This window comes from Podarcis filfolensis, assembly GCF_964270895.1.
Source record: "Podarcis filfolensis genome assembly, chromosome: 13".
Lineage (NCBI taxonomy): Eukaryota > Metazoa > Chordata > Lepidosauria > Squamata > Lacertidae > Podarcis > Podarcis filfolensis.
This window is the reverse complement of record NC_139615.1, coordinates 21,994,608-22,019,480: the sequence shown is the minus strand read 5'-3', so window position 1 is coordinate 22,019,480 and position 24,873 is coordinate 21,994,608. Positions and strand designations below refer to the sequence as shown.

The 24,873-nt window shown below is 39.4% G+C and overlaps 2 protein-coding genes across 2 annotated transcripts in view; one reads left to right on the top strand and one right to left on the bottom strand.

Annotated features, from left to right (window-relative positions):
* Positions 1 to 22,985, bottom strand: part of LOC310747381 (vomeronasal type-2 receptor 26-like) — a gene marked incomplete at both ends in the record, with an annotated part of 72,159 nt that extends 49,174 nt beyond the window's left edge. Inside the window, 3 exons of the mRNA XM_083581744.1 lie at positions 21,044 to 21,170; positions 21,646 to 21,824; positions 22,188 to 22,985. Of these exons, the coding sequence (XP_083437870.1) occupies positions 21,044 to 21,170; positions 21,646 to 21,824; positions 22,188 to 22,985 (1,104 nt within the window). The remainder of the gene's footprint in view (positions 1 to 21,043; positions 21,171 to 21,645; positions 21,825 to 22,187) is intronic.
* LOC310746597 (erythroblast NAD(P)(+)--arginine ADP-ribosyltransferase-like) overlaps positions 1 to 24,873 on the top strand; it is a 420,131-nt gene that overhangs the window by 299,473 nt on the left and 95,785 nt on the right. The gene's annotated exons all lie outside the window — the stretch shown is intronic.

The following is a 24,873-nucleotide window of genomic DNA, read 5'->3' as shown; positions in this document are numbered from 1 at the left end:
ACAGTAGAACATGGTAGCTGAACCCTCATTACATTCCAGTAGCATTTCTCCTGTCACTGAGTGCATGTCCATATCTGGGAATGGAGGGGAAGTACATAGCCAAAGAGAACAAATGCCAGCTTGAAGAAAGGAGCCGGAGAGGACAATGGAATTTGCCATTCTCTTCCCCACCCATTTTCTGATTCTGGATCCTGGCTGAGTTGCCATGAATGCCAGAACCACAGTGATGGTTTTTGCCAAAGTGCTGGAAAGGGCAACAGAGAATATGATGCCAAAGGCTGTTTGTCGGAGAAGGCAGATGACCTTTCCAGGCTGTCCAATGAAGAGTAAGGAGCAGAGGAAGCAAAGAAGGAGAGAGATGAGAAGGATGTAGGTGAGGGTCCTGTTGTTAGCTTTGACTATGGGAGTGTCCTTGTGCTTCATGAAAATTCCAAGTATGAAAGTTGTGATAAAGGAGAAGGAAATGGCTAAGATAGCTAAGGTAATCCCTAATGTTTCTTTGTAAGAGAGGTAGCTTACAACTTTAGGAATGCATTGAGTTTGGTCCATATTGGGATACTGGTCTTCTGGACATTTGACACAGGCATCCATATCTGAAAATAGTAAAGAGCTACTTTAAATACTTCTAGAAGTTGATCAACACCTATTTAAAAGGGCCATCAGTGAGAATAAATTCCGTTGCCTCTTTTGCAGTTCTTTGATGAACTCTAGGAGAAAGGGGTCCCTTAATATCAGCATCCTTGATGTTAATTTCATCTCAAGCAAATAATACCATATGAAACTTATCAACCACCTATGCTTTGCTGAGAGAATAATGCTAATACCCACTAATCTGACAGTGTTAAAAACTTACAGGGATAATTTATGTAAATCACTTTAAAGGCTAAAGAAGTGATTTTCATAGGAAAATTATCATTACCATTGTTGTTTTTCTTTGTATTAATAATTTTTTGCTGGTTTGGGAAGTGCTATTCTGAGAGGGTATGGTATGAAGGTACATTTCATAACCATCCTGTTAAAGTGACTGGTGACTGATTCAACTTTCTCACTGGATAGTAGACTGCTTGGAATCTCTTTGAACATTGCCTTGAGTTCTCTGCTGATTACAGAAGAGAGTCAGGATATAATAAGAAAGAAATAGGATTGGAACAGGAATGTGCCAAACTCAGATTACAAAACAGCCCAGGGTGGCCAATGGCATTTTGCCACCTTCGGGGGTGGGGGATAGGATGGGTGGGATGCTGCCTGCTCTGGGTGGGGCTGCACTCCCTTTGATGGAATGGTTCACAGTTTGGAGGTACTTATGGATCCTTTACTGTTGCTTGAGGCTCAGATGGGTTCAGTGGTTCAGAGTGCCTTCCATAGGCTTTGGCTGGTGACCCAGCTGCACCTTTATCTGGACTGGGATAGTCTAACCATTTGATTCGGAAAAAAACATAGCATGGGAGGCACTTCTGCAGGCACTGTGTACTGTGTACTGTGAAAGTTAATATGAAAACACTAAGAGCTTCTGGGCAGCTGTGTGCTAATTGCTACATCATAAGGCTCTCTACTTTTCACAGTTTGGCCACTGATGGAGTTCTCCTGATCTATCCATACGTTAAGATTTGCTGGACTTTTCAGTCATATGATTAGCTGGGACCCAGGAGATGGTCTCAGCAGTTATGGAACTCCCTGGCAAATGGGGTCCATTTTGCCTCCTATAATATTGATGGGCATTTGTATTATCACATTTCTCTGGTTATTTTATGGTACCTTAGACTTGTATTTATTTATTTATTTATTTATTTTATTTTTAGATTTATATGCACCCTTTCACCCAAGGAGCTGTAAAACCAACAATAAACTGTGAGGGGATGTCCCTCCGTCTCACTGCAACAAATTTAAAATGAATTTTAAAATATTTTCTTACATTTATATCCCATTTTTTATTCCACTGTGGAATGCAAGGTTGTATATATTGGGTCCCTGGTCTGTCTCCCATTCAGATACTGATCAGACCTAGAACTGCTTAGCTTCATCAAAGTAATGGCTATATGTGCCTTAAGTGTCAAGGTATCCTTCCATATGATGTTTTTTATATTATATCTCCTACCTTTCTGCTTAGAGATCATCCCATCTGCACATGGAGCACAATCATAGCAGCAAAATTTTTCTCCCTCCTTCTTTTTCCTGCTGTAGCCAGGTTGGCAGTTGTCATTGCACACAGAAATAGGCAACATCTATACATAATAATAACACGATTAGCAATAAGATATTTTTACTCTTCTGTCGTTCACTTCCCATCTGATTTGAATCATGGGAGGGTTAGAGTAAGGAAAACTTTCTTCTTTATGTTTTTATGTTTCTTCTGATGCTTTTTCACCAGCTTCTATCTGTTGCGAATCGGAAGTCTGCAGTAGAGACACTTCTCTGTTGAATTTCTGATCATGTCAGCAATATTGCATCAACTGCACATGATTAAGAATGCTGTATGGGTAGAGAAGGCTCCTTACTGCTAGCAATGAGCACCAAGAACGTAAGCAGAGCCAACAGGCTCATTACCACATTTTTCATCACAGAATCATAAATGCATTAGGGGTTTAAAAACCTAAGAACGAGTAGAGAATTGCTGATCTCCATATTGCGGGCGGTTGACCTTGACATTATTAATGCCATTTGTAATCACAATGAAGCTGAGCTGTTTGGAAGGCAACCTGAGATCTTTGTAAATGCCTGCAACAAATAGGAGTCAAGCTTTATGAACAACAGAATCCTCTTCCATCTTGAAATGAAATTGGGAAGTAGAGGATTTCTGGATTCCTTGGGTGACACATCCTTACCATTCTTCTTCTCCTTCTTGCCCTTATTTTTCCAAAAAATTCTCCTAATACAGTATTCAACATTTATTCCACATATATGTACATTATATACAGTTCTGGACTGATATTTTCCCCATTTACATACTCGTGTTCACTGCTTTATATACATAAAAGTTAGCTAACCTATCTTACCTGCTTAAAACTTGGATGCCATAGAATTTGATCATCATTAATTATTAACTCTTCTCCTAAAGGAGCCTGAGAATCCAGTCTTCCAACTTTTGCTCTAACCAGTGAGCCATTGGGAAAAATCAACCAGTTTGTTACATCAAAAGAAGCAACTAGTTCTCCATTGTCATCAAAGTGCACAGAATCTCCCACACTGTTATTGAACGCGATGTGCCTTAGAAAGGAATGCACCTTTTAAAGAGAATATGTGCAGAGATGTCACTAGGTCTCGAAATTTATTCAATGGGCTTCACAGAGGCCTTACAAGTTTTTCAACAGTTAAGCCTTTCTCATTAAATAGCGCTAACATTAGGACCATTATATACCATATTTGGCAGTGCTTATTCAAAACAAAAGAAAAAGGCAGCCAAACAAAATGTTGCTGGAAATGAATTGTGCAAATTTACAGCTCCTTTTCCTCTGGACCAAAAGGTGAACTGTATTTACCTGCCATGATTGCACATTTGGAAATGCCAGGTTTCCTCCTTCAATAATCCTTCTACTCTTGGAGCTCCTTTTCTTTATGGCATGCAAAGCATGTGCCACAATGTAGACAGCATTGTAGACATTGTAGCTGTGGCCAGTCATGTCCATTTCAAACAAAATTCCAGGAAGGCCCTCCAGCTTCTCGTCCCCAGTGCAAGCTTTCTTGTTTTCCTCCTCTTGCTGTCCTTTAGAGATTTTGAATGAGCAGCTGAAGGCCTGCTCCCAGAAGGACTGGATAAAGCCATCACCTTTTGCCCACAATGGCCTTAACTTGTGAATGAAATTGTGGAAACCTAATAACCGATTTGAGTGAACTGTGAAGGATAAAGAACCATGAAAGGCTTGCATATCCCAATCTTTCTGTACAGAGTGTGATTCAAAATCCCAATGGGATGTAACAATCCAAACTTTATTCAGAGGTGGCAGTGAGAATAAAGGTGCAGAAAACAGCAGCATTCTCAAAACCTGAAAGGATGGAGGCTCTCCATAAATAAAGAATACACTGGGATTTCCCGTACTGGAGTTTCCCTCAAAGATTTTTGCATAGCTTTCAAAACGCTGCAAAGCAAAGTCTATCATCTCATCCACATAATTCGATTTGGGTATTCTTTTGACAAAGGCATAACAGAGACCATGAATGGAAAGCAATGGCATCATTGTCTGTAAAAATCTGTCTCCTCGATCATCATCTACAGCCCAAAGCCCAATCCAAGTCCAGCCGAAATGCTGCAGTAACCGCACAACACCCATGTGCTGGTAGGCTTCATTGGGAACCATCTGGTATAGAAATGGGAATAAACTTTGGGCACCTTGTAGTGGCAAAAATGATCCATATGTGAGCTGAAATGGAAAAGTACAAGAATAGAAGAGAATTTTAAACCATACACTTATAGGAGGTCCTGTATGTCTCCTTGAAGACCCACTGTGAGGATCTCCCCAGTAATTGGTTTCATTATGATGTAACCTGAATCACTTGTCTCAGGCAACATGTCTCTTCTTCTAAATATTTAATTTACTGCTGCATGCATGTCTGCCTTCTACCATGCCAAATGAACTTGGCAGAGCACTCTTTGGTTAGCATGGAACACTGCTTCCATGCTACTAGAGCTCTCACATCAATTTTCACTCCTTCTTGCTTAAGTTGTAATAGCAGACCACACAACAGTGATCCAGACGGAAGCTGGCTACATTGCGAGAGACCATTTCTGTGGTCTTCAGAAGGCCATTTCTCGTGTTACATAACAAAATGTCACAAAACCTAGCCATAGGATTGACAACATCTTATGAGATTTAGAGTATTTTCTCTGTATCATTGGGAAGAAGTAGGGATGGAATAGAAATTATATTCAGTTTGTGTTTAAGCAGGGACCTACATAATACTCATATTCAAAACAACCTGAGAACAAAAAGATACAGGTACTTTGAAATTTTCCATTCTTTTATTTTAGCAATGAAAATCTCCAGCTGAGTGATATGTGCTAAAATGCATATGCAAAGGTATAGTGTGCATTAAAATGCTAAGAATAGTGAAAATAACATGTAAAATGCATTATAGAAGAGAATATGTTTTGCAAAAAAGTTTACATTAGGGAACATTGCAACCAAGCATGTGTATTAGGAGAAGTCCACAGAAAAATGCTCACAGGAAATTTATTGAAAGGGATGCTGAGAACAAGACAGTGTATAAGAGTTGTGAGAGCTCCATACACTCATGAAGAAAGCTTACCTGTGGTGTCTTGAGGATTGCTGAAATGATGGCCATGTTGGCAGAAATTTCAGACATACACCCTCCAATGAGACCTATCAGATTGTTCTGGTTGTCACACTTGAAGTTGGGCACAAACCTATCTTGTGTTGACAGAAGGCTTAAGGTAGCTTTATAGGTCATCCTTGCAGTGTAGTAGCTATTGAGGATATGGAGTCCCAGAGTGATATTTGGTAAGATGTTGGGATTCTCATTGATCTCTTTGACAGCAAATGCAAAGGCCAGGATGTGCTGGTAGTTCTTAGGCACTGAACTGTAATCAGAGTTACAGTCTGTTTAATAAAATAAGTGCTGCAACTACAATAAGACAGCAATGGGGATTCAGTGCAACGTGTTTGGTTTTTTGTTTTTATCACATCACTGGGGTCATGGAGGAAAACTTATTAATGGTCTGTGAACAACAATATAATGTAGAATGTAATAGATCTATCAACGATTTTCAACTGTTACTGGGAAACCACATATCTCACATCAAAAGTAAATAAATCACAGTATTTCTTGATAATGCATTTTAAGTAACTATGAACTGAACATATTACAAAGTGAGAGATGGAAGAAGTAAGGTCTTACATAGGTTCATCAGTCATGGTCTCTGCAGGCTGTTCCAGGAAAGAGAGGCTATCGTAAATAAAGAATATCTGAGAAACAATCCCACCGATGACAAGGTCCCCTGACTGGTAAAATTCATGGGGAATAGGGACAGGGTCATGAAATATGCTGCAATTTATAATTCCCCCTCCAAAAACAGTATGACACAGAAGTATGACAAGCAATGCCACTATCAGCACGGTCCTGTTGCCAAAACTTTTCCCCCAAATCGAGATACCCATTTTTCAATGTGCAGAATTATATGTTTACCATCTGCAACATTATATAAGACAATGCAGAAATATGCAGCTGTCCCATACAGGGATCAAATCTGCAGACTTGGAATTTTCAACACCAGGCAGCTCAGATTATACTCTTCCTATACTGATTTACTGCTTGATCTGTTAGGTAACAATTTTGCCGTGCAATTTTGCTGTATCATTTCCCATCCTGTGCTTTCTCGTCAATTTATTCACTAAAGCTGAGTGAGAAATATAAGTTCCTTCCCTTTTATACAATGCTACAGATCTTCACCTCTAGGCATCAATTACTTTAACTTGGATTGCAAAGGGGGGTTTTGTGTTGAGAGTTCTTAGTATGCCCCCTACCCCACAAAAAGGTAAATTAGGTCAAGGGTGTGTAGGTCAGTGGAACTGTTAATTGAGACAAACACCCAATTTCTTCACACTAAGAATTGGAAGATGAGCTTGGGGAAACAAAGAGTCGAGGTTTACTCCTAGTACAATTTTTGCAATAAAATGGTGGCAGAACAAGCTCATGGAAGCTCTTCTGACCCAACAAATGCATGAAAGAGCAATGCCTCTTCCTAGATCCAGTTTGCAGCATGAAGACTTTATACCTTTTTTTGGATATTCATTGTTATTCCTGTTTATGGGCTCCAGACATCAATTAAGTCAGAGGATGGAAACCAGTAATTTTGACAATGACAGGGATGGCAAAAAATTCCCCAGTGAGTAGGTAGACTTTGACATTTCATCAAGCATGACAAAGGTATTACAAATCTCTCCACCCCGAGAAAGTATTGTAATTCCTGAATTATGCCATTCACCCTTCATGTTCTTACTGGGCAACTGCAGGTATTAAGAGCAACAGAAGTACTATTTAGGCAATACAGATATTGTATGGTATTGTGGTTAATTCAGGCTTCACCACTACCTTGGAATTGGATTGTTGTCAGTGGTAAAGGAGTGGACTGAAGTCCCAGATTTGTTTATTAACTGGAATAGACACGTGGATTCTGTGTAAGTAAAGTGATTATGCAATTGAAACTACAATTCAACAAGTGGCTAACTTGCAACTCATATTATCCACATGGAATGATCAGAGACTGAGGTGACATTGAGAGCACAATGCAATTTAGGGATATATTGGAGATATATATGACTGAGGTACATGATTATGGAGCTTGTATAAACCTTTAACTCCTGCCAACCTAGCAGTTCGTAAGCACGTCAAAGTGCAAGTAGATAAATAGGTACCGCTCTGGCAGGAAGGTAAATGGCATTTCCGTGCGCTGCTCTGGTTCGCCAGAAGTGGCTTAGTCATGCTGGCCACATGACCCGGAAGCTGTACACCGGCTCCATCGGCCAATAAAGCGAGATGAGCGCCGCAACCCCAGAGTCGGTCCTAATGGTCCGGGGTCCCTTTACCTTTACTACAAAACTTTAATGTTTAAACTTGAATCCACCCACACTAAAAAACAGACTGTTAAAGAGAAACATATATTTAATCAAGAAAAATAATAATATTTAATTAAGGAACATAATATCCTGACATGATCTTGGAGAACATGAAGTAATTGCCTTCTATAGACTTTTATTAGCATGTATAACACATTATATTAGAAATTATCAACACAGCCTTTCATGCTGGATTGGGAGAAATGATTTGAGAAGGTTGGATATTTACAGATTAAACTTTTTAGGGGACATATTTCCAAGAAATCTGCATAGTATATTCTAAACTATTTATTGTGACAGAGCCCAAAAAGAAGTTTCAAAACATTTGTTGAGTGATTATAATGGAATAGTGAGAAATACTGAATTATTGCTCTTTCCTTTCTCCTTATTTGGTGCTCCCTGTTATGCTCATCCCATGTAGAGGAGAACTGCTGAATGTGGAGATCAGAATACATACAGCAATTCTTAAAAGAAAGTGCTATCCCTCTTCTGATGGTGCGTGAGTTTCTTCCAATAGAGAATATTAACTGCAAATCCCAATTTCACTTGTCAAAACAGATTCCAGCAATACTATCAATAGCCAAAGTTAAGTTTTGTTTTCCCAGTTGAAAACATGTAATGTTGATATTACATGTTGTGATATTGGGACACGGGTGGCGCTGTGGTCTACACCACAGAGCCTAGCACTTGCCGATCGGAAGGTCGGCGGTTCGAATGCCCACGATGGGGTGAGCTTCCGTTGTTCGTTTTCAGCTCATGCCCACCTAGCAGTTCAAAATCACGTCAAAGTGCAAGTAGATAAATAGGTACCGCTCCGGCAGGAAGGTAAACGACGTTCTCCTTGTGCTACTCTGGTTTGCCAGAAGCGGCTCAGTCATGCTGGTCACATGACCCAGAAGCTGTCTGCAGACAAATGCCGGCTATAGAGTTAGATGAGCACGCAATCCCAGAGTCGTCCATGACTGGACCTAACGGTCAGGGGTATCTTTACCTTTAATGTTGATATACAGTATGTAAATCAGATCAAAATAGGGGTTTGACCTGAGTTAATGTGCGTCCAGTACAACTGTACTCACAAGAAGGGTGCATTTGAGCAATGACTTCTATCTTTTATAGCACTAACACTAATAATCTCAGATTCAAGTAGGTAGCTGTGTTGGTCTGCCCTAGTCAAAATAAATTAAAACAATTCTTTAAAAAGATAGTTTAAAAGACTCTTCTTAAAAACCTAAAAACCCCTTTAAAAGAATAAAGTCTTCTAAAAAAAGTTATATGGTCTAAGAAAGTCTTTAAAAGAATCCTTCTAAAAGCTTTTTAAAATTATAAAGTAGCACCTTAGAGACCAACTGAGTTTTTTTAAGTATAAGCTTTCGTGTGCATGCACACTTCTTCAGAGTCTGTATCACTAATAAGACTTGATTCTTTTAAAGGAGTTTTTATGTTTTTAAGAGGAGTCTTTTTAACTATCTTTTTAAAGAATTGTTTTAATTTATTTTGACTAATAATCTCATGGTATGGACTTCCAGTGAATTTTAAAGTGAGAATTATAAAGAAATGAACTTACATTCTCTCACTTTTTTCTGGACATTATTTGCTCTCTGTTGTTCAGCTCAGGCCTGCACAAAATTATGTAGCATTTAGGGGAAAAGATGCAACCCAGTAATCCAGCACTGGAGCATAAGATGGCAAAGATCTCCACAGCCACCGTGTATTTTCCTTTGGTGCTCAGGTAGGTTGGAATAAAGGATAACCACACACTGCAAAACACCAACATGCTGAAAGTGATGAACTTGGCCTCATTGAAGCTGTCAGGTAACTTCCTGGCAAGAAAAGCCACAATGAAGCTGATTATGGCCAGGGAACCCATATAGCCCAAGGCACAGTAAAACATGGTCTCTGAACCCTTATTACATTCTAGTATGATTTTCCCATTCGATGAGTGCATGTCTGAATCTGGGAAGGGAGGGGAAGTACATAACCACAGAGTACAAATGCTAGCTTGAATGAAGGAGCAGAAGAGGACAATTGAATTTGCCAGTCTTTTTCCCACCCATTTTCTCATCCCAGATCCTGGTTTAGTTGCCATGAATGCCACAACTACAGTGATTGTTTTTGCCAATACACAGGAAAGAGCCACAGAGAAGACCATGCCAAAGACCATTTGGCGCAGAAGGCAGATCTCTTTTCTTGGCTGTCCAATGTAGAGCAAAGCACAGAGGAAGCAAAGAAGAAGGGAGACAAGGAGGATATAAGTGAGGATCCGGTTGTTGGCCTTGACTATGGGCGTATCCTTGTGCTTCATGAAACTTCCAACCACTAGAATTGTGGTAAAAGAAAAAGAAATTGCCAAGATAGTCAAGATAATCCCTAAATTTTCTTTGTAAGAGAGGTAGCTTAAAACTTTGGGAATACATTGACTTTGATCCTTGCTGGGATACTGGTCTTCTGGACATTTCATACAAGCATCCATATCTGATGAGAAAACGAAAAGCTGGTTATTTCTAGAAATTGACCAATGTTTATCTGAACAATTACAAGAGTTCCTTTTTTGTCTTCCTGAATTTCTTCTAACCACTCAAGGGAAATCTCTCCCGTTAGTGAGAGTAAACCTTTCTGTGTTCACGTATTCCAGTATGATGGTATTACATGGGTTGTAATACTTAAATGTCCCACCTCGCTGTGTGATAGAAAGATACATTGTACAGCAATTTAGTTTAAGATAAAGAGGACTGGGTCTGGTTGATCCTTGGAAGGTTTGCATGCTTAATGACAAGCTAAGTTATAGAAGAGAGACAGGTTTTGATGGGTAATTAATAAGTTGCTCCTTAAAAAAGGAATGTGGCCAGTTAGTAATTCATTAACTTAAATTCTTATTAAATCCATCTTTACCACTTGAAGCACAGGTGGTCTTAATTGTCACTATAAAGAAAAGGTTAAAGAATGCCCCCTTTGTATTGTGAACTATAGCCATAAAATTATTAATAAAGAATTAATATGCTATGGTATCACAATTTCTTAATATCTCTGAACATTATGCCTCCAACCTTTATGAAGAGAGACTGTGCCTTCTGGACACAGAACACAATCATAGCAGCAAAATTTATCTATTTCCTTCTTTTTCCTGCTGTAGCCAGGATAGCAATAGTCATTACACAGAGAAATAGGCAGCACCTGCACAGAAACAAAAAAGAAAGCTTAGGAATAAGAGATAAGTCTTCTTCAGTATCACGTGAAAGGGAGAAAAAAATAGAATCAAACACCGCTTGCTCATGAATGGTTCATTCAAATGCAAGCCCCCAGCAACCTATACGACCAGAGGGAACATTAATGAGTATGTCAAACAATAAACTTTCCCTTTTATATACTCAAGTATTTGTAGCTGTGTCACACCTGATTAAAGCTTGGATGCCAAACAATTCGATCATCATAAATGGTTAATTCTTTGCCCAGAGGAGCCTGTGGTTCCAGTCTTCCAACCTTGATTCGAACCACCGATCCATTGTGGAACATCAGCCAGTTTGTAACATCAAAGCCAGTAACTTGTTCAGCATTTTCATCAAAGCGCACAGTGTCTCCAGCACTATTATTGATTACGATACTCTTTAGAAACTGATGCACCTAGATTGAAAGAAAACATGAACAAAGGGAAAACTAGGTATTGTAAGTATTTAAGTGAGGATCACAAGCATCTCTCTTAGTCACCTAAAAACAAGCAAAAATAGTAACTCAATATGCCTTTGGTGTCATTTGGGTCTCTTTGACCCAAAACAGAGCAAAAAGAAAGCCAGACATATTTATTTATTTTTAATGGAATTGTATTCCTCAAAATTGGAGTGCCTTGGGAACAAAATCTACCCTGGTTTTGTTAAAAAAAGTTTTGAGTTGTAATTACCTGCCATGACTGTACATTCTGAAATGCCAGTCTGTCTCTTCTCAATCTTCTGTGTTTCAAGTTGGATTTATATATTGCATGCAAAGCATGTGCCACAGCATATACAGCATTGTAGACATTGTAGCTGTGGCCTGTTGCCTTCATTTCAAATAAAATTCCAGGAATGTCTTCCAATTTCTCCATCCCAGTACAGCCTTTCTTCTCCTCTTCCTCCTGTCCCTTAGATATTTTTAACGAACAGCTGAATGACTGTTCCCAGAAGTCCTGAATAAAACCATCTCTTTCCGTCCAGGAAGGCCTAATAATCTGAATAAACTCATTAAATCCTATCAGCTGGTTTGAGTGAACAGTGAAGGTCATAGAGCCATGAAATGTTTGTATATCCCAGAGTTTCTGAAGAGAATGTGATGCAAAATCCCAGTGGGATGTAACAATCCAGACTTTACACAAAGGTGGCAGTGAAAAGAATGGTGCTGCCAACAGCAAAATTCTCAAAACCATAAAGGAAGGAGGTTCTCCATAAACAAACATTATATTGGCTTTTCTCTCAAAGACAATTTTATAGCTTTCCAGACGTTCAAAGCCCAGTTTTATCATCTCATCCACATAATTCCACTTTGGCATTTTTACTATGAAATCATAGCATACACCACTCTGGGAAAAGATTGGCAGAATTGTCTGTAAAAACCTGTCTCCTCTGTCATCATCCACAGCCCAAAGCCCAATCCATGTCCACATGAAATGCTGAAGTAACTGCACAACTCCCTTGTGCTGGTACATTTCATTTGGGACCATCTGGTACAAAAATGGAAAGAGCCTTTTGGCACCTTGTACTGGCAGAAATGATCCATAAGTGAGCTGTTCAGATGGAAAAGATAATGTTATGCCCCTGAATCACAAAGTTGCAGGGAAGCTGTGGGCCATCAAAAACATTACAAGATAATTCATTATAATTGCAGATAATCCAGTAGGCTGACATGTTCAACATCCTGCTTACAGTCTTAGAATTGCAGAGTTTGGGTCCTATGGTCTGGGAGGAGAACACAAATTTGTTCAGTGGCCAACACCTGACCACCCCCTTAAATAGGCTAGGGGTGGGCTGATTTCAGCCCCAAGCCCCAGCCTCTAATTGGCTGAGTCGGCACTGCCCACCCTTACCTGAGGGTCTGATGCAGCTAGGGGTGGGCAGCGCCAGCATCCCCTCCTCTGGCTACACCTGGAAGAGTGTAGCTTCCCTGAACCACCACAGCTGTGCTATGCAGCAATGGCTGCACACCCAGAGTCCCAGGTGAGCAGATATCCAATGTGACCTTTCTAGATTTTTCTTTTAAATATATGGCGTGATGCGAAAGTGAGGGTGAATCTTTGATTTTGGCGTGCTTCACTAGGGCCCAGGGGAGCAGGTTCAGATCTTAGAGGAACGAAACTAAACAACTACCAAACAACTATTGAAATATACCCCACAGCACCGCTTTCCTATGGAAGACTCACATTTGGAATACTAACTAATTAAAAGACTTGAAAGATAGCTGCGCCATAAATCTTATTAAAGGAAGGAGAGTTGGAAGAAAGCCCAGAGCCTGGAAGATAAAATGCTGAAATGAAAGACGAGGCCACTGAGGGGACTGTACTGAAAATTAATCAAAGGACACAGAATAAACTGCCTCCTGCATGTTAATAGAAATACGGATTTGATGGACATGACAGAGAGTCATACAGCGGGGACTGTGAAGATAAAACAATGGGTTAAGATTGGACTTATGAAACCGGGGGGAAACAAGAGAGAAGAATGCAGGAACAAATGAAAGAGACTTTCTCTCGACATCCAGAACATGGGAAGTCCTTCTGAAATTTATTTAATTTGGAATGTATAATTGGCCTTATTGTTTGTATTATGATGTGGCAAGATTTGATTTGATTCATTACCAATTGGAATGTTATTAATTTAATAATAATAATAATAATAATAATAATAATAATAATAATAATAATTTTTATTTATATTCCCGCCCTCTCCAGCCGAAGCTGGGCTCAGGGCGGCTAACAACAATCAAAATAATCCAACATTCTAAAAACATTCATTATAATAAAAATTATTTACAAAAAAGGAGAGAAAAAAGTAGCTGCTTGAAGGTAAGATGAAATGGTTCTTGAAGATGGGATCCTCCGTATTCCATCCCACTCATTGCCATTGATTTCTTTGCCTAATTCAGTCTGATTCAGTCTCCCATACTATTTGTAAACCCTTTGCATTTCCCATGTAATATTCCACAAATCAATGAAACCATACCTTTCATATCACAATGGGATTCAATACACCTTGATTCAAATACCTTAAGAGAATGAGATTCTTCCCCTCTTTCTTCACCATGTTTAGTAATATATTAACAATATTGGAGAAGCTGGAGCCAATTAGGGTGGAGATCTTTTAGATTTTCCTTTAACCTTTCTTTGGTTGTTGCTCTGCGTTTACATGGTAAATCTCAAATTTCATATAAACCTCTGTTTTCCCATTCTTTATATTGCCAATATTTATATTATTGTCTAAAAGCAGGGAGTTAATGGGGATGATTCAAGGGGCAAGATTTTCCCTTGATTTTTCCATATCAATATTGTTTTTAAAAGGGCTCTGTCAATTCCCTTTATCACTGAATCTGATAATTTTAAGAAGGAAAATGTTGACATGAAAGGGGCAAATTCAATATGGACCCAGGCATCTTCTGTTTCGTCCCTAACCAGTGGGATTAATGATTTGATTTGAAATGCTGTGCAGTAGTTTGAGATTTAGCATTCCCAGTCCTCCCTTAGACCTGTGCCTATATAGCATATACACTGTATGTCAGCAGCCATGAAATGGACACAACATGTCACATGAGGTCTGAGTAGCACAAATAAAATCCAGCTATTAGTTTTAGTACCTTGGAAGCTATGGTTTCATTAATTCAGCCTGATATTTAGATTTTGTTTAAATGTAACCAGAGCCATGAGCAGAGAACGTTTTGTTATGGTGTCCAGTTTATGGTACTCTTTCCCGAGTAAGATTTGCTTGCTGTCCCTTGCTCCTGCTAGCAAATCTTATAAGTAACTTTGAAACTTTGTTTTTATTTGTCCAGGCCTATTTAAATGATTGCTCATTGTCTTTTGCTGATGTTTTTAACTGTTGTAATATTATTGTTTCATGATTCTTATTAGACTTTCATACTGTTAGCTGCCCTAGGCTCCCAGTAGAGGATTAACAGAGTATAGAAAGTGATATAAAGAGATAAATAGCTAGATCAATCATTCTTAGACCTCTTTCACACGTACGACTACTGTCATGTATACTACATACTATAGAAATTTATACTTTGCATTTTGAGCTTTATACCTATCCTTAGAAATGTTAATAACCTTTCCACTTTTTATCAGATACAGATTGATATGGATTACTTCCAAACTTATACCTGAGTCATTGATAACATTATTCAAAATTTCAGTTCAGGCTCATAATAGAGCTTTTTTTGGGGGGGTGGTCCAGTTTAACATCCTTCCACTTTGATGTTAAGTCTTTGATGAGCAGTAAATGAATACTATCTTCTAATAAGCTGTCTATCCACTAGATCAGAGGTTTTCAACCTTTTTGAGTCCATGGCTCCCTTGGCCAGCTACATTCTCTGAGCTTCAGAGTCCACTTATGCCACCGCTTGCCTGCAGAGCCAGCAGTCCACCACCCCTTTTTGAACACCCTCCTTTGTGGAGTGTTCCCTCAGCCGCTTTTCCTCTCCCCTCTCCTTTGGATTCCTCTGGGCAGCTGCTGCCACCGCTCCTGGTCTCTGAGTCGCTCCCTAACCAAAGTAAAGTGCCTCCTCACGAGGATGCCACCCCACCTTAGTGGCCAGATGGAGACTGGACCAAGCTGAACATGAGGCATACAGCTACACAAGCCTTTGGGAGGCAGAGATGCCAGAGGGTATCAGAGGAGGGAGGGACAGAGGTGAGTGTTGCCCACAGCACCCCTGACTATCGTTCAAGGCACTCCAGGGTGCCATGGCACACTGGTTGAAGACCACCGCACCAGATGATAGTATCACTTAGCCATCATTTAATCTATTTGTTAACCAAAATATAGCAGGACACATTTTCAGAACTTTGTTGAAATCTAGATTATGTGTCACAATTGTGAAATCTCCACACACTCATGCACACAGCTTACCTGTGGGATCTTGTGAATTGCTGAAATGATGGCCATATTAGCAGAGATTTCAGAGATGCACCCTCCAATGAGAGCTATCAGATTGTTCTGAATGTGACACTTAAAGTTAGGGACAAACCTCTGTTGTGCAGAAAGCAGGCTGAGTGTGGCCTTATAGGTCATCCTTGCAGTGTAGTAGCTATTGAGGATGTGGAATCCCAGAGATATATTTGATAAGATGTTGGGATTCTCATTGATCTCATTGACAGCAAATGCTAAGGCCAGAACATGCTGGTAGTTTTTTGGTACCGAACTGAAAAAAAAGTACAGCCTGGTTTATTAAAACAACATGAACAGCAAACCCAAATTATTCAGAATCATTGTTCCTATGAATGAAACATGACGGTATCCTATATACATGATAATATGAAATGGAAAATTTCAAAGACAAGAAAACTGGATATATTGGGGGAGGGGGGGGGACAAATGATTGTAATAAATCATTTAAGTATTTTTCTGCACTCATTCTGCAGATGTGCTAAAAATACACAGGGTGCATTAATTGTAAAAGTACATAAAGAACAGCATTTCTTAGTGATATGTCCTCAGTAATTATGGTCACTGTATATTTTAGAATGAGAAAGGAAGAGAGAATAATGGCTTACACGGGTTCATTAATCAAGATCTGTGTAGGCGGTTTGATGAAATTGAGGCTATCATACAGGATGACAACTTGCGAAACAATCTCACCGATGATAAGATCTCCTGGCTGGTAAAATTCATGAGGAATAGGGAGGGGATCATAATATATACTGCAATTAATGGAATGTTTATTGTATACAGTATGGCAAAGCAGTATGAGAAGCAACATCAGAAGAAGTATGATCCTATTGACAAAACTTCTCTTCCCCATGTATATTTCCATGGGGAAATATTTCCATGTATATTTCCATAACTCCAGCATTATTTCTGGCTATCAGTTTTTCTACTGCCTCTGTTGATTAGAGTTACTACACTGATTTTACTGTTTTATATGTTACCTGTATTAACTTTGCCTTTGTTTGCAAAGGGGAAAAAATAGTATAACCTTGGGGCAATATCTACTAATTCATCCAAATGCTCATAAGACATATAAGGACAAAGCAGTTTCCATGTGTGTGTGTTAATAATCACTAATCAACAAGCTCCAAGTTTTCACAATAAGAATCTTGGATGCAGAAGATTAACTGGGCAAGTAGAAAGGTTGAAAATGAGGGATAGTCATTATTTAGATAAAAATTGTGGCAGAACTAACTGTATAAAGGAGGAGGGGAAATCACATACAGAAATGTCAGTGGTGTCTGTGCCTAAATAGTGTTCTCAACATCATTAAGATTTATATCTTTTATCATATGCTGATCATTCATGGCCCTAACAGGCACCAGGTGTCCATTGTGTAAAAGAATTAAAATCAGTAATTTTCATAATGATAGGTATTTAAAAAATGTTCTAGTGTGCTTTTGACTATTGGAGTTGCATCACACATGAAAAAACTGTTAAGAGTCAACACACACACACACACAAACACACATAATTCCTACAATTCTGAGGGATAATAGATAGCTAGAGGCACGTATCCCAGTAAGTCCAAGATACCTCTGCCAAGAATTAAAATTATGTTCACTCACAAATCATAACACAATTCTTAGGAGATCCCTATTCCTCTGCCAGAGCTACAATTTCCAGGGTGGTTTAACAATCAATCCCTCTTCAGGAGTAACTCTGGGAATTGTAGAGCAAGTGGAGTATAGATTTATCCTCTACATTTATCATGAGCAACTTTATCCAATGATGCTCAAGTAGATTGGTGCAATGAATAACTGTTTCCAAAAGCAAAATCCCATGTTGTCAGTTTGATAAATTTGGCTTCATTGAAATTGCAGGATAACTTCCTGGCTAGGAAAGCTACACTGAAGATGATAATGAAGAATAAGCCTTTGTTTGCCCAAATGTACCAAACTCCCATTTAGTAAGTGCATGTCCGATTTTTTTTAACCTATTTCCTGCTTCTTGATTTTTTGTTATATCTTCACCCAGTCTAGTTTACCCCTAAGCACTGAAAAGACTTTTGGGGTTCATGTGGTGTGAATCCAAGCTCCATTATAGCATCAGTCCACATCACCCTAGGAAGCAAAGAAAGGGCAGTATCTGGCAATAATGGCTCTGTTAAAAGTGGAACAGGCCTGCTGGGCTTCTATCCTTCCTTTGTCTTTAATTTGGACCTGCATATAAAGTGCAGAAGAAGCTCCATCAGGAATCATTGGATCTTAACTACTAATCTCATGCTGGCTGGTGGGAAGAGGCTGAACTTTCACTATACTGGAAGTGTCTTTCCTTTCTTAACACAACAGAAGGAGAAGTGATGTTGTGGTATATAAACTCTTGCAACATTCTTCCCATCAATGTTTTCAGTTAAATACATCTAAGAACAGAAAAAAGAAATGAAATTATATTCTTTCATTTTTTGTCTCTTTCCTCTTTGCTTCCAGTTGTTCAGCTCAGCCCTCAACAAAATGATGCAGCATTTAGGGGAACAGATGCAATAATCCAGCTCTGGGGGAAAGTGGACACAAAACTCTTTTAACCACCCATTTCCCCATTTCTGAATTTTGTTATACCTTCATTCAGTCCTAATTCAATGAAATAGTTTCTTTGGTTGACCTATGAAGAATCTGAGCTCCAGTATAGCATTAGCCCTAGAACTGTTAGCCCATGTAATATAGATTAGGAAATGAAAAAACCTGTCTGTTGAAGACCAACCTGGTGTTGGAAGATTTTAACTATGGCCTGCTTATTGGATTAATGTTACTGCTAATGCAGACTACCATACTGGAGTTTCTATAACCAGGTTATGGAATCTGAACAAGAAATGCTTTTGATTCAACTGAGATTTAGCCCCACAAAGACTATACTCTCATCCCTGTGAGGAAGCCTTTTTTTTAAACTGGAGCCCTGTCAAATATTGTGCTGAGGCAGAACAAATTACCTTTGATTGCACCTATCCCTTTAAAAATGTTACAGGATGTTCTTTCACATATCCATTCATCTGGAACAAAGAGTCCACACCAAGCTTAAGCAGTTAGCCACCCAAAAGTTATATTAATATGTATGTCTGAAACCCCAGGTGTTGCTCCAGATTATTCTCCAAAATGTTTTGGCGAACCCTGTGGAGCAACACAATTTGAATGAAACACATGAATTTATTTCCAGTTACATATACAGGAAAGCATGGAGCATGAGAAGTTTTGTGAAAACATTATTATACAAATTAAGGAGAACTTATGATAGATCCCAGATGTCTCACAGGGATTTGTGCTTTTGCTGCATGCTAATCCATCCTGCTCCCATGACCCCACCCCCCTGCTACTGTTCAAGTAGCAGCACTATAGTCTACTACAGAGGAAAAATCTTATAGTGGGTCAAGTGAGGGAGCTGTACCTGGTGTAAGTCTACTCAGAAGAAGAAAAAAATGTGTGAAAACACCCATCCATGAATTCCTATCTATTCTTCTCAATAGCATTTCCAGTGAAATATGTCTAAGAGTTGGAGAAAAAAGAGATGAACTTATATTCTTTCATTTCCCCCCCTCCTGGTTAGTTGTTCCCTGGTGTTCATCTCAGGCCTCAACACAATTATGTAGCATTTAGGGGAAAAGATGCAACCCAGTAAGCCAGCGCTAGAGGACAAGATAGAGAAGATCTCCACAGCTACCATGTATTTTCCTTTAGTGCTCAGGTAGGTTGGAACAAAAGACAACCAAACACTGCAAAACACCAACATGCTGAAAGTGATAAATTTGGCTTCATTGAAAGTGTCGGGTAACTTTCTGGCAAAGAAAGCCACAATGAAGCTCACAATGGATAGGATGCCCATATACCCGAAGGCACAGTAAAGCATGGTAGCTGAGCCCTCATTACATTCCAATATCATTTCCCCACTCAATGAGTGTGTATCTATATCTGGGAATGGAGGTGAAGTACTTAACCATAAAGTACAAATACCAGCTTGAATAAAGGAGCAGGCAAGGACAATAAAATTAGACAATCCTTTCCCCACCCATTTCCTCATCTTGCCTCCAGGTTTGGTTGCTATGAATGCCACTACCACAGTGATGGTCTTTGCCAGTACAGAGGAAAGGGCCAAAGAAAAGATGATGCCAAAAGCTGTTTGTCGGAGAAGACAGGTCACCTTTCCAGGCTGTCCAATGAAGAGAAAGGAGCAAAGGAAACAAAGGAGTAGGGCTACAAGGAGGATGTAGGTGAGAGTCCGGTTGTTGGCTTTGACGATGGGAGTGTCCTTGTACTTCACAAAAGTCCCAAGTACTAATGTTGTGATCAGAGAGAAAGAAATGGCAAGGATAACTAGGAGGATCCCTAAGTCTTCTTTGTAAGAGAGGTAGCTTATAACCCTGGGAATGCATCGAGTTTGGTCGTTGTTGGGATGCTGGTCTGCTTGACAACCGACACAGTTATCCATGTCTGAAAAAAGGAAGATGTTAAGTAGTTTTGGATGTAGCCAGAATGCATCTTGCTGCTTTTTTGCAGTTCTACATAGTGACTTAAACTGAGCTGATGGACTTAGTATTTTTAAGGAAAACAATAAATTCCTGATTCTGACCTCATCACAAGACATTATATCATTAGGTAACCTTTTTACAAGCCTTTCTTTCTCAGTTTTGCACTAATCTACAATGTGGGAATAATAATATTAATTTCTCTTGAAGGGTGGTTATAAGAGTTCTGTGGTGTTTTCTGTGGCAGTACTTCAAGCACTCACAAAGTACTTTTCACATGCCAAGAATTACTACAGCTATAAATTAGGATGTAAGTAAAAGGTAAAGGTAAAGGGACCCCTGACCATTAGGTCCAGTAGTGACCAACTCTGGGGTTGCGGCGCTCATCTCACTTTATTGGCTGACGGAGCTGGCGTACAGCTTCCGGGTCATATGGCCAGCATGACTAAGCCACTTCTGGCGAACCAGAGCAGCACACGGAAATGCCATTTACCTTCCTGCAGGAGCGATACCTATTTATCTACTTGCACTTTGACGTGCTTTTGAACTGCTAGGTGGGCAGGAGCTGGGACCAAGCAACGGAAGCTCACACTGTTGAGGGGATTCGAACCACCGACCTTCTGATTAGCAAGCGCTAGGCTCTGTGGTTTAACCCATAGCGCCATCCGCGTCCCTTAAGGCAACATGTATAGTTGGTCCTAATTCATCTTCACCATTTTATGTGGTTGATTAGAAAAATCTGTATTGAGAATGATATTCTTGTATATTTTATGAATCACTCTCTCCCCAAATAAATACATGAATAAACTAGTAGGTCTTGTTAATGAGATTTGCTTATCTCTTTATATTATGACTTTTACCCTTCTGGTAAGAAATCTTCCCTTCTGGACATTGAGAACAATCATAGCAGCAAAATTTCTCCCCCTCCTTCTTTTTCCTGCTGTATCCAGGATAGCAGTAGTCATTGCATACCGAAATAGGAAGCACCTGTACAGAATTTTATAAAAGATATCAGTAATAAGTAATTAGCTCCTTAAATCATTCTCCTCCAATATAGTGTGTGTGTGTGTGTTTGTGTGTGTGTGTGTCCATGAATCCAAGGCCCCAGTTGCCACACATGTCACTAATTTCTGTAGCTCAATATCTACAGAAGGCCTTTTTTTTTTTTTTACTTGTGCAGTCCCCCCACAAGTATTTTGAACTCTTCATAGTAAAAGTTCTAACTTGCATTAGCAGCCTATGTGGGTAGAATTGACAGTCAGTCATTAGTATGTGGAAGTAATTGGGATGGTCAACAAAGAGTGGGTGCAGCAAATTAGCTCCTGCCCACTCATCATGTGATTTTAATTTTGTGTGGTGTGGGCAGTTGAGTAGGGTTGCTGAATGCTACCCAGCATAGCAGTTACAACAAACCTGATTAAAGCATGGGTGCCATGTAATTTGGTCATCTTTAGTGGTTAACTGTTTGGCTGGAGGAACCTGAGGTTTCAGACTTCCAACTTTCACTCTAACCACTGAGCCATTAGGGAAGAGCATCCAGTTTGTAACATCAAAACCAGTAACTAATTCTCTATTTTCATTGAAGTACACACTGTCTCCAGCACTGTTGTTGAATATAATGTGCTTTAGAAAGTGATGGACCTAGATTGAAAGAAATATTAACAAAGGGACAATTAGGTCTTGAAATTAATTGTGTGAGATTCACAGCACCCTGTTTAAGTTTTTCCCTCTTTTTTGCTCTCCTGCTCTTATGGAAAATATATTTGTGGACTTAAAGCTTTATATGATCCTTGCTCTCTATTTGCTCCATGATAATATAACACTATTCCATGTTATTGTCAGTACTTTTAAAAATGTGAAAAGCTGGTAAAATATAAGGAAAACAAAAAATCAAATTTGTTAGAATTGTTTTATGCAGATCAGCACCTGCTTTTTAGCTCTGTCTCAAAATTCACTCAGAAAGAATGGATAAATGAATGAATGTTGTAAACAGTATTGAATTACCTGCCATGGTTGCACCTCTGGAAATGCATATTTTCTTCCATCTACCATTCTTCTGTGTCTGAAATAGGATTTGTATACGGCATACAAAGCATGTGCCACAGCATAGACAGCATTGTAGACATTGTAGCTGTGGCCAACCATGTTCATTTCAAATAAAATTCCAGGAAGGCTCTCCAGTTTCTCCTCCCCTGTGCAGGTTTTCTTTTCTTCCACTTTATTTTCTGTAGGCATTTTTAATGAGCAGTTGAATGTCTGTTCCCAGAAGTCCTGGATAAAACCATCATATTTTGACCAGGAAGGTTTTACCATCTGAATGAACCTTTGGAATCCTACTGGCTGATTTGAGTGCACAGTGAAGGATATAGAACCATGGAAGGCTTGTATATCCCATATCTTTTGAATAGAGAGTGATTCAAAATCCCAGTGGGAAGTTACAATCCACACTTTGCCCAGAGGTGGCAGTTTGAAGAACGGTGCTAGAAACAGCAACAGTCTCAAGCCTTGAAAGGATGGAGGTTCTCCATATACAAAGTACACATTGGCTTTTCTATTGAAGATCACTTCATAATATTCCCATTGCTGTAAAATCCTGTTTAGAATTTCATCTAGGTAATTCCATTTTGGCAATCTTACTATGAAGTCAGAACAGATATCATTCTGGGAAAGCATTGGCACAATTGTCTGTAAAAACCTGTCCCCTCTGTCATCATCCACAGCCAAGAGCCCAATCCACGTCCATCCAAAATGCTGAAGTAACTGCACAATTCCCATATGCTGGTGGGTTTCATTCGGGACCATCTGGTACAAAAATGGGAATAGCCTTTTGACACCTTGTACTGGCAAAAATGATCCGTAAGTTAGCTAAAATAAAATATATACATATTTTTTTGATGGAAAAATAGTGAGTGTTAAATCATTGAATCATTGTAGGGGTGAAGTGGGGCATGTTCTCCAATACAGAGCCAGAAGATCTTAAACAGATGACTTCCTAGACCCACTTTGAAGAACTCTGGTAAGGGAGAATACCCCCATTGCTCCATTGCTGAATGTTCATTTCCACTCATAAATAATAATAATAATAATAATAATAATAATAATAATAATAATAATAATATTTTATTTATACCCCGCCCTCCCCAGCCAAGGCCGGGCTCAGAGCGGCTTACAAGCAATAATAAAAACAAGATGAATGATTACAACTTAAAAACAAAAATAAAATACAACATTAAAATAATGGAACATTAAAATATTAAAATGTAGCCTCATCGCAGGAGGAGAAGGAAAAGAAAAAAGAAAGAGAGGGAGGGAGGGAATCAAATTGGCTCCAAGCCAAAGGCCAGGCGGAACAACTCTGTCTTACAGGCCCTGTGGAAAGAAATCAGATCCTGCAGGGCCCTGGTCTCATGAGGCGGAGCATTCCACCAAGCCGGAGCCAGAGTTGAAAAGGCCCTGGCTCTGGTTGAGGCCAATCTAACTTCCTTAGGGCCTGGGACCACTAGGGTGTTGTTATTTATGGACCTTGAGGCTCTCCGTGGGGCATACCAGGAGAGGCGGTCCCGTAGGTACGAGGGTCCTAGGCCGTGAAAGGCTTTAAAGGTCAAAAGCAGCACCTTAAATCTGACCCTGTACTCCACCGGGAGCCAGTGCAGCTTGAAAAGCACTGGGTGAATATGCTCCCATGGCAGAGACCCCACGAGGAGCCTCGTTGCAGCATTCTGTACCCACTGGAGTTTCTGGGACAGCTTCAAGGGCAGCCCCGCGTAGAGTGAATTACAGTAGTCAAGCCTGGAGATGACCGTCGCATGGATCACTGTGGCCAGGTTGGGGCCTATAAATCCTGCTAATCAGTTCCATTGTTGAACTTCTCTGGTGCCCAATGAACTTCAGTCATGTGTCCAGTGTTGGTTTCAGCCTATTTCAGCCTATGTCTTTTTGTAATGGGATTCAGTAATTTATTGTTGTATTTTAATGATTTTCTTGGTGTATTTTATCCTAAAGTGAACATGGAAAACTGCCTCTAATATCCCCAAGGAGGTGCTGTGACTTGATGTTAAATAACTGAGCATTTTAACATAGAAACCATGGTTCCATTAAAGCAAACTAAAATTTTATTGACTCTTTTCTAATTGCTGACTTAGGTTTTGACTTTTTCTCAGCAAATGTAATTATGATACAATTTTCATAAATACTACTGCTGCCATCAGACATCCTACATCCTGTAGCTGTGCATCTGGTTGTTTTGCTTAAAAACATTGCTTTGTGTTGCTTGAATTTAATCTCCTATGTAATATCCATTACATCAACAACAAAATAATAATGTTATTTCTGCCTTCATTGATGTTAACAATTCTCCCAGTCTTGCAGCATGTGCCACTCTTCATCTAAGTCATTGATAAAAATGTTGACAAGCTCATTCAATTCTTTTGATGAGCACTTTTGAATACTATTTTCCAATTATCTGTGAATCGGCAAAAATAAATACATAAAATTAATATGTTGGTCTGGTTTGTGTATCTCAGAAAGCCAACATATGGCTTATTTATATGTGTGAATATGTGGGCTCCTGGAGAGGAATTCAGTTCTGCCTTCCTCCTCTCCTGAATTTTAACCGCAGGGTAGAACAACAGCTATGCCAGCCATGCCAGCTTTGCTTAGTATGTCTTGCAAACACACCCATTGTCCTCAA